At 50.1% G+C, this 10,675-nt stretch overlaps 2 protein-coding genes across 2 annotated transcripts; both read right to left on the bottom strand.

Annotated features, from left to right (window-relative positions):
- Positions 1-299: 299 nt before the first annotated feature.
- On the bottom strand, positions 300-1,256 carry LOC102456566 (olfactory receptor 51G2-like). The gene has a single exon (XM_006132524.3). The coding sequence runs from the start codon at positions 1,254-1,256 to the stop codon at positions 300-302; it is 957 nt and encodes a 318-aa protein (XP_006132586.3).
- Positions 1,257-8,313: 7,057 nt separating this feature from the next.
- Positions 8,314-9,267, bottom strand: LOC102456513 (olfactory receptor 51G2-like). Its single transcript, XM_006113353.3, has one exon. It carries the CDS (start codon positions 9,265-9,267, stop codon positions 8,314-8,316), a length of 954 nt encoding a protein of 317 aa, XP_006113415.3.
- Positions 9,268-10,675: the final 1,408 nt, after the last annotated feature.

Consider the following 10,675-nt stretch of genomic DNA (forward strand, 5'->3'; position numbering starts at 1 on the left):
AGACAGGAAACAAAAATTACAATATGCAAGTTACATTGATCATATTGTTGACATAGGTAAACACAAACTAATACAATTTCTAACTACTTCTGATTCGCTCACAATACAGACATACATTCAAAATTTATTTTATACCAAGTATTCCCAATACTTATCTATAATGTTCTTAAATGTTGTGTTTAGTTCAATGAGCTGGCTGGATGCTTAGCCCTCACTGGCTCAGAATAACAGCATCTCTTGAATATAATGGACTGTGTAGGTCCCTATGTAAACAGATGAGACAAACCAATTCAGTGCCCCTATTGGAATCTCTTAGTGGAATAGCTCTGAACAACCTTTGTGATCTGTTTACGAATCTCTTTGGTTTTTATGCTGTACACAATGGGATTGAGCACAGGGGGGAAGATGAGGTGGAGATATGTACTAAGAATTTGACTCAGAGGAAAGGCATTTTTCATGAACCTGTGAATCATCGTCAAACTGACCAGTGGGATGTAGAACAGCAGGGTGACACAGATGTGGGAGATGCAGGTGTTCAGGGCCTTGAGACGCTCACGCCAGGACGTGAAACTCAGCACTGTCTTAAGGATCATAACATAAGACAAGATAATGAGCACAGAATCCAAACCCAGAGTAGAAAGCACTGTAAATAAACCAAAGAAATTATTGGGTGTAGTGTCTGCGCAGGCCACCTTCATCACATCTGGATGCAAACAATAGGAATAGGAGAGAGGTTGAATCCTGCTGTACGGCAACCTCTTGAGAAGAAGGACAGTTGGGATGTGCAGACCACAAGCCCTGATTATTGTCGCCAGCCCAATGTTTCCTATCCTGGCACTGGTTAAAATCGAAGCATATCTCAGTGGGTGGCATATGGCAACAAAGCGGTCAAAGGCCATGGCGAGTAGTACAGCGGATTCTATGTTGGAGAAAGTGTGAATGAAGAAAAGTTGGACTAGACAGAGATCAATGTCAATTTCTCTGGTGTTAAACAGGAAGACGCTGAGCACCGTGGGCAAGGTGGAAGCAGATAAACCAAGGTCGGTGACGGACAACATACAAAGGAATAAGTACATGGGCTGATGGAGGGTCTTCCGTGTCTTTATCACAAGCAGAATGAGACCATTTCCTAAAATTGACATGACATACATGCAGCAGAATGGGATGGAGATCCAGGGGCCAACAGCTTCCAGCCCAGGGAAGCCTTCCAGGAGGAAAATTGTACGACTGATGTTGGTTTCATTGCAGGTTGGCATGATGCCCTGGGCAGGTTCTGCTTAGTTCCCACACGCTCTGCAATGAAAACCATTATCAAGACACATGTGACATCCTGAGAGACAATATGGCCCTCCCTGCCACTGCTCTCCAGACAGGGTAGAGTCAGTACTTCGATGAAAAATCCTTGCGGGACTTCCAGATTCTCAGCTCAACTGGCCTAAGTGAGCTAGCAAACCCCACATTGGAATTCAGTGTTGCTGGAGCAAAGACAAAGTGCTCAAACGTCCCACTTAGGGTACCTGGCAGGCAGAAGTGTGACACAGCAACACAAGCATCATGTCCCCGGTAACTACAGGGCTGCGTCTAGACTGGCAAGTTTTTCCGCAAAAGCAACTGCTTTTGCAGAAAAACTTTCCAGCTGTCTACACTGGCTGCTTGAATTTCCGCAAGAACACTGACGATCTCATGTAAGATTGTCAGTGTTCTTGTGGAAATACTATGGTGCTCCCGTTCAGGCAAAAGCCCTCTTGCACAAATGCTTTCGCGCAAGAGGGCCAGTGTAGACAACGTGGTATTGTTTTGCGCAAAAAAGCCCCAATGATGAAAATGGTGATCAGGGCTTTCTTGCGCAAAACTGCATCTAGATTGGCATGGACGCTTTTCCACAAAAAGTGCTTTTGCGGAAAAGCGTCCGTGCCAATCTAGAGGCTCTTTTCCGCAAATGTTTTTAACGGGAAAACTTTTCTGTTAAAAGCATTTGCGGAAAATCGTGCTAGTCTAGACGTAGCCCAGGAGTTCCAGGTAAGGACTGTCAACTTTCAATGCGTACAGCAACCCCTGCCATGGGCTATAAACTACCAATAGGCTATTCAGTGCCGGCTTTTCCAGGGTAACTGGCACCTTTCCTGTCCAGCGTGTGAGGCTAGGGACTGTCAGTGAAGTTATCGGTGTTGACAGACCAGAGTTCAGATGTGGCCTGGCCATTCCTAGGCTCCTTGTTCCCACACACAGCCCCCGGCAAGTCAATGGCACTCTCAGAAAAGTGCCGCAGGGAGTAGAGGACACAAGGCGACTTGCACTGGGGTTTGTGTCCCTCACTCATGGAAAATCCCATCCCACATACACAACATTTGCAACCCCTGCACTCAGAGAGCAGGAACCTGGCGTCCTAAGGCATTGGGAGACTTCACAAAATAAGTGAGACTGTCGATGAGAATAAAATGAGCAGCTCCCATGGTTCACACATGAAACATTTCAAGCCGCTGAGATTGCCTATTACTGTAAGTGAAATCGATGCAATTGGAGCAGGGCACTTACCACAGCCATTAACACAGAATCTGGAGAGCCGCCACCCTCTGACCCCGCTGAGCCAAGCTGGAATGCTCTGGGTGGGGACAGTCCCTGTGTCTGTCAGACAGGCTGTGGCAGTGTTTATAGCGCCTGGGGAAAGCTCCTGAGAATCAGTGAATCGAATGGAAATCCCTGTTGTGTATACTGTTGCCAGGTAGCGCCAGCAGCGGCCAGGGCCTGGTTGAATATCTTGGGGTTCCTTTCCATCCATCCCACTCCGAACTGGCTCAAGTCCCCACCCAGTAACCTGGGAAATTCACGCACACTCGCAAACACAGAGTCTGAGCGCAGAAAGAGACTTTTAATAAAAGAGGGTGGGAAGCAACGTGTCATTAACTTGAGAACAGCACAGACCGAGTTCATAACCAAACCACAAGTCAACCTCCCTCTTCAAGCAAATTGGGCCATGTCCTTTGCTCTCAGGCTCACAAGTTCAGTAATGTAAGTGATATCATAAATGGGTATCACATGCCCAACCCTTCTCTGCACCCCACTCACAGTTGCTGCCCTTGGTCAGGTCAGACCTGAGTTCAGAGGTTATATGCGGAGCTCCCTTCCCATCCTGAATGGGTGAATAGTAGGCGGCATCTCATCAACTCTGCTGGTCACTCAGGGTATGTCTACACTACCCCGCTAGTTCGAACTAGCGGGGTAATGTAGGCATACCGCACTTGCAAATGAAGCCCGAGTTTTGAATTTCCCGGGCTTCATTTGCATAAGCCGGCTGGCGCCATTTTTAAATGCCGGCTTGTTCTAACCCCATGCCGCGGGCTACACGCGGCACGGGCTAGATAGTTCGAACTAGCAAGCCATTCCGAACTATCTGTACACCTCATTCCACGAGGCGTACAGATAGTTCGGAATGGCTTGCTAGTTCGAACTATCTAGCCCGTGTCGCGTGTAGCCGCGCGGCACGGGGTTAGAACAAGCCAGCATTTAAAAATGGTGCCGGCCGACTTATGCAAATGAAGCCCGGGAAATTCAAATCCCGGGCTTCATTTGCAAGTGTGGTATGCCTACATTACCACCCTAGTTCGAACTAGGGTCGTAGTGTAGACATACCCTCACTATCCACCTCCCTGCTGTTCTCTGGTGCCACTTTGCTGGCCACCTGCTGCCGCTCCTGCCACCCGGCCACTTGTAATGGATTTGGCACCTGATGATTTCATCTCTCTGTGATGTTAGTGTCTCAGCGCTTTCAGCTCTTGGCCCGCAGCACAGCCTGGCCAAAAGATTCCAGCATCCACCGACTCCTTATGGAGTCTGTTTTTGTTCTGTCGTTAGAACAAGGATGCGGGGGGAGGGGGAAAGAAGAGAAACAGGTTGTACCAGTCTTACCGCTCATGTTTGGAGGGCCTGTAGCCTGCTGGTTCAGAGCTCTGTCCTTCCCTCCAATTGACTTCACAGAGTTTGGAAGAGAAAGCCTTGTCCAGCAGAGATATTTTACAATGACAGTGTCTTTCCTTTGACCTGAGTTAAACACAGTCTGCTTTTCTGCATTCCCAATAACTGCAAGCACTGGTGGTCATATTCTACAGTTCCGACTTTAGTGCTAACATGGTGCTGCCACTCCAGCCTCCAGTTCTCCTTCTCATGGTCCTTTCCATCTCCTCCCCTTCCAATTTCACCCTCCTCCCCCTGCCCCATCTTTCCCACAGAGCTCTCTGACCAGCTCCCTTCCACTTCCCTTCAGCCACATCCCCCAGCCCATTTCACACAATCAGCCCCCCAAAACACCTCCCCAGAAGAGAAAAGGCGGCCACTCCCCCACCCTGCCCCTCACACCATTCTCCCCGCCGTGCCTCTAGGACTTAGTGTGTGGGGCTGCTGCCTCAGGCTAGCCGAGGTCTGTGCTTAAAGGGACCAGACTCCCCATCCCGGACAGACAGTTCTCAGGTTTCTTTGCTTGCTGATCTACCTCGCTGAGGGACAGCAAAGCATTTGTGTCTCGGAGTGCTCTGCCTGCCCTCACTCGGGTACCACGGCACTCTGCAACATGGAACCAGACCTGTCCCTGGGGACTCTGCTGCATCTCGTGGACACGTTGCCGGCTGCCTGGCTGCACTGTCTGCAGACTGCCATCTGGGAGGACCATTGAGGGGATGTCAGGATCCAGGGAGAGCTTCCACCCTGGGAGTGCTACCAGTCTCCCCGGTCTGCCCCACTGGGGGATTGTGCTCCATTCCTCCCTCTCGTCCTTCTACTTACCCTTTCCTACCCCCTCTTCCTAATGTCAAATAAAATGCACATATTTTCAAAAATAACAACTCTCTTTATTCAACATAACTGGGGAGAGATGGGGGAAAGGAGGCGGGAGAGGGCAGAAGAGAGGGTGGGAGAGGGGAGGGGGAAAACTCGGAGGAATGAGCTGGAAGGGGGAAGCAAGGGGAAGAAGGGAGAGGGGAAGCTCAGGGATCGGGGTGGGGGGTCTCACTGGGCCAACCGCCTCCCAGCACGGCGAGGGAGGGGGCCTTGGCATCCCCGGGGGAATGGGGTGGAGGGTGCGGAGGTTGAGGTGGGGGGTGTGGACATTGAGGAGGAGGGTGTGGAGGTTGAGGAGGAAGAGATGGGAGGGGGGAAAGAGTGGGAGGAGGGACAGTTGTTGGGGGGGCAGCAGGCACAGGACCAGCACGGGGCAGCATGCTCTGCAGCAGGGCCTACAGGTGACAGTTCCTCACTCGGTCCCGGCAGAGCTGCAGGTCTTCCCGCATCCAGGCTTCGACGGTGCAGTGCAGGGCTCACAGGACCCCCAGGCACTGGTCCCAGTGCTCCTGCCACATGCTGGTGGTCCAGAGCAGGCCACGGATGCCGGAGCATGTCCCAGGCAGGGTGGTGCGCCCTGCACAAGCAGTTGGTGCAGCTGTAGATAAAGAAGTGAAGTGGTCAGTTCTCCCTGGAGACACAGGGGATGATGCCCAGCCCCCACCCTGTGACGTGAGGGTGACCATGCCCTGCACCATCAGAGCAGTTGTGCTTGCACAGAGGCCATGGTCAGGATGTCTGGCTCTCCCCGGGACTGGGCGCTGCCCCAAGACCACACCCATGTCCCTGTGCCGTGTGTAGTGTGGCTGGGACGGGCGGGGGGGGGGGAGGCGGGGGAGATGTCCGCTGCCTCTGTGTAGAGGGGGTGTGTGAAGGGAGGGCATCCTGCTGGGTCCCGCCCCTGGGTCAGGAGCATTCCAGGTCTCTTCACACATGCTGTGCCTATTGGGCCACGGCCCCTGGGTGTCACGCAGCTGCAGCCACTTGCCCAAGGGTGTCATAGCACATGCTCGCACTTGCACAGGTGGCACGTGATCCGTGGGAGGCATGGCCCACGTGCGCAGTCCCTGGTCTCCCTCCCTGCCTCCCCTCTGGATAGGGGACAGTGCTGGCACTTACCCAGTATGGCCTCCCTGGCCAACCCTGCTGACTCTGGTGCCAGAACAGCTGGCGGTGGCCTCTCCTCTGCACCTGGGTCAGGGCCCTCTGGTCCCAGCTTGCTGCAGGGAAGTAGGGGCAGGTGGCAGCCCCTGCTGTGGCGGCACCCCTGGTGGCCCTGGCATACACCTGCCACAGCTCTTTGACTTTCAGGCACACCTGCTCCTGGGTGCGCCTGTGTCCCTTTCGGGCCATGGTGGCTGGTATGCGGCCATAGACAGCCGCGTTCCTCCTCCTAATGCGGAGATCATGGAAGTTGGGGGCCTGCCCCCAAACCTCAATGAGGTCCATGACCTCCTCACTAGTCCAGAAGGATGTGCACTGTCTATGGTCCCTGGCTGGCCCCTGGGTGCTGAGGGACTGGGCGGGGGGCAGCTGGCTGTCACTGGCTGCCTGGCTCATCCTGGAGCCATGAAGTCAGGGGCAGAGACTGCTGGCAGGGCTGGCCAGAGTCTTCCCCTTTAAGGGCCCTAGGGCCGGGGGAGAGGATAGGAGTTTTCCTGGTTTGGCCCAGAGTGGCCACCAGGGCAACCTGGGAATGGCTAGCCTCCAACTAATTCGAATTAAGTGACTACACAGCCCTTAATTCGAACTACTTAATTCAAACTAGGCATTACTCCACGTAGAATGAGGTTTACCTAGTTCAAGTCGAGCGCTCCACTTTTTCGAATTAAATTCGAAATAGCAGTTTGCATGCATAGCCGCTATTAAAGTTAATTCAAACCAATGGCTGTTAGTTCGAATTAACTTTGTAGTGTAGAGATACCGATAGAGATTTTGACACTGTTGATTTGTAGAAATCATAGAATCATAGAATCATAGGACTGGAAGAGACCTCGTGAGGTCATCAAGTCCAGCCCCCTGCCCAAAGCAGGACCAACCCCAACTGAATCAACCCAGCCAGGATTTGTCAATCCAGGATTTAAAAACCTCTAGGGATGGAGATTCTATAAACTCCCTAGGGAACCCATCCCAGTGCTTCACCACCCTCCTATGGAAATAGATTTTCCTAATATCCAACCTATACCTCCTGCACTGTAACTTGAGACCATTGTGCCTTATTCTGCCATCCGTCACTACTGAGAACAGCCTCTCTCCATCCTCTTTGGAACCTCCCTTCACGTAGTTATATGCTGCTAACAAATCCCCCCTCTATATTCTCTTCTGTAGACTAAGTAAACTCAAATCCCTCAGCCGTTCCTCATAGGTTATGTGCTCCAGCCCCGTAATCATTTCGATTGCCCTCCACTAGACTCTCTCCAATTCACCCTCATCCTTTCTGTAGTGGGGGCACGAGAACTGAATGCAATACGCCTGATGTGGCCTCAACAGTACTCAACGAAGTGGAATACAGTGAACCCTCGTTTATCGCGGTAGATAGGTTACAAACCCGACCGCGATAGTTGAAAATCCGCGAAGTAGGGACATGTATATTTAACATGTATACAGCGAGCCCTCGCTACTTCGCGGTTCGACCATCGCGAATTCACGTATATACATAATGTAATGAAAAAAGTCCGCGAAGTCGTGAATCCGCGATGGTCGAACCGCGAAGTAGCGAGGGCTCACTGTAACCATTTCTCTAGAAATGCAGGAAATACTCCTGCTAATGCACCCTAATATGCCATTAGCCTTCTTGGCCACAAGGGCACACTCTTGACTCATATCCAGCTTCTCATCCACTGTAACCCCCGGTTCCTTTTCTGGAAATCCTTCTGGAATCCATGTAAAATGTCATAGATCAATGGGCTGTCCCTGTGTAGAGTTTGTGAAACTTCTTCCATGAGACTAGACCTGGAAATGTCAATCTCTTGACTTGACTGCTTCTGACATAAGTAAGTATGAGAAAATAATGCCCAGGCCACAAGTTCCCTTTATAAATGAAGTTCAGAAGATTCGCCTGATTTTGGCAAATGTCAAATATCAACAAGAAATAAAAAAAATGATACTATTATACAACAACTTTCATCTCAAGGGTTATAACCCCTTTTAAAAACTGAATTAATAGAATATGATTATGAAACATTACAGACAGGAACCAAAACTTATAATATGCAAGTTACATTGATCACATTGTTGACATAGCTAAACACAGACTAATACAAATACTCTTTCTCCTTTTCTCACAATACAGACATACATTTGAAAATTAATCTGGTTACCAAGTATTGCCAATATTTCTATAATATGTCATTGAATGTTGGGTTAGTACAATCAGTTGCCTGGACGCTTACCATTGCTGGCTCAGAGTCACAGCAACAGTTAGATATTATGAGCTACGGAGGCACAAAGAGAACAGATTCGACAAATCAACTCAGTGCCCCATCAGAGCCTCTTAGTGGAATACTTTTGAAAGAACTTCGTGATCTGTTTACGAATCTCTTTGGTTTTTACGCTGTACACAATGGGGTTGAGTACAGGTGGGAAGAGGAGGTGGAGATATGTACTAAGAATTTGACTCAAAGGAAGGGCATTTTTCATGAACCTGCTGATCATAGACAAACAGACCAGTGGGATATAGAACAGCAGTGTTACAGAGATGTGGGAGACACAGGTGTTCAGGGCCTTGAGACGCTCACGCCAGGATGTGAGACTCAGCACTGTCTTAAGGATCATGACATAAGACAAGACAATGAGCACAGAGTCCAAGCCCACAGTAGAAAGAACAATAAACAAGCCATAGTAGCTATTGGGCGTAGTGTCTGCACAAGCCATCTTCATCATATCTGGATGCAAACAATAGGAATAGGAGAGAGGTTGAATCTTGCTGTATGGCAACCTCTTGAGAAGAAGGACAACTGGGATGTGCAGACCAATACCCCTGATTATTGTCGCCAGCCCAATGTTTCCTATCCTGGCACTGGTTAAAATCGAAGCATATCTCAGCGGGTGGCGTATGGCAACAAAGCGGTCAAAGGCCATGGCGAGTAGAACAGAGGATTCTGTGATGGTGAAAGTGTGAATAAAGAAAAGTTGGGCCAGACAGAGATCCATGTCAATTTCCCTGGTGTTAAACAGGAAGACGCTGAGCACTGTGGGCAAGGTGGAAGCAGATAAACCAAGGTCGGTGACACACAACATGGAAAGGAACAAGTACATGGGCTGATGGAGACTCTTCTGTGTCTTTATCACGAGCAGAATGAGACCGTTTCCTAAAATTGCCACGAGGTAGATAGAGCAGAACGGGATGGAGATCCAGGGGCCGAAATCTTCCAGCCCAGGGATGCCTGCCAGGAGGAAGGTTGTACGACTGATGTTGGTTTCATTGCAGGTTGACATGATGCCCTAGACAGATTCTGTTGAGTTTACTAAACCACATTCCCTGCAATGAAAAACAACATTATCAAGACGCAAGTGACACCCTGAGAGACAATATGGCCATTCCTGCCATGGATCTACAGACAAGGTGGAATCGGTACTTTGATGAAAAACCCTTGTGGGACTCCCAGATGCTCAACTTAGCAGGCATAAGTATTCCTGACTCAGGCAAACCCCACATTGAAATTCAGTTCTATTGGAACAAAGACAAAGAGCACTAATGTCCCACATAGGGTACCTGGCAGGCAGACACTCTGAAAGGTTCTACACGCCATACAAGCCCCATTTCTCCACAAACTACAGGAGCCCCAGGTAAGGCCTGTCATTCTTTCAGTGGTTAAAGCAGCCTCTGCCATGGGCTACAAACTACAGGCAGGCTATTCAGTGCTGGCTTTTCCATGGTAATTGGCATCCTTCCTGTCCAGCATGTGAGGCTAGGGACTGTCAGTGAGGTTATCGGTGTTGCCAGACCAGAGTTCAGGTGTGGCAAGGCTCCAGGCTCCTTAATCCCACACACAGTCCCAGCAAGTCAGTGGCACTCACAGAAAAGTGCCACAGGCAGTTGAGGACACAAGCCAGGTTTCATTGGGGTTTGTATCCCTGACTCATGGAAAATTCCACTCCACGTACATAATGTTTGCACCACCGAGCGCTTGTCGAGTAAACACCACAAGGCAGGGACCTGTCATCATAGGGCAATGGGAGACTTCACAAAATAAGGGATAATGTCGCTGAGAATAAAATGAGCAGCTCTTTGTTCACAGATGAAATGACTCCCACCACTGAGACTGCCTGTTACTATAAGTGAAATCGATGCAATTTGAGCAGGGCACTTACCAAAACCACCAACACAAGAGCTGGAGATCGGCCACCACAAGCCCCGAGAAGCTGAGCGGGAACACTCAGGGTAGAGACATTCCCTGTGTCTGCCAGACAGGCCGTGGCAGTGTTTATAGAGCCTGGGGGAAAGCACCTGAGGATCAGTGAGTCTATTGGGAATCCCTGTTGTTTGTACTGTTATCCTTCTTCCAGATAGCATGGGCAATGGCCAGGGCCATGTTCAACATCTAGAGCTTCCTTTCCATCCATCCCACACAGAACTGGCTCAAGCCCCCACCCTGTAGCCTGAAAAATTCACACACACCCCTGTGTGCCTCCGAGGGGCAATGCTTCCCCAAGCGCAAACACAGCGTCTGAGCATAGAAAAGAAACTTTTAATGAAAGAGGGAGAGATGTGATGTGACATTAACTTGGGAAAACTCCACAGACAGAGTTCATAACCAATCCACTAGTGAATGTCTCCACTCAAGGATGTTGGGACATGTTCTTTGCCTCTCAGGCTCACAAGTCCAGCAATGTAAGTGTCCCA

Source organism: Pelodiscus sinensis, chromosome 1 (genome assembly GCF_052426305.1).
Source record: "Pelodiscus sinensis isolate ZL-2025 chromosome 1, ASM5242630v1, whole genome shotgun sequence".
Taxonomy (NCBI): domain Eukaryota; kingdom Metazoa; phylum Chordata; order Testudines; family Trionychidae; genus Pelodiscus; species Pelodiscus sinensis.

What these genes read in the sequence shown, in the direction of transcription:
- LOC102456513 (XM_006113353.3), bottom strand. Translation starts at nt 9,267, where the DNA reads ATGTCAACCTGCAATGAAACCAACATCAGTCGTACAACCTTCCTCCTG.
- LOC102456566 (XM_006132524.3), bottom strand. Translation starts at nt 1,256, where the DNA reads ATGCCAACCTGCAATGAAACCAACATCAGTCGTACAATTTTCCTCCTG.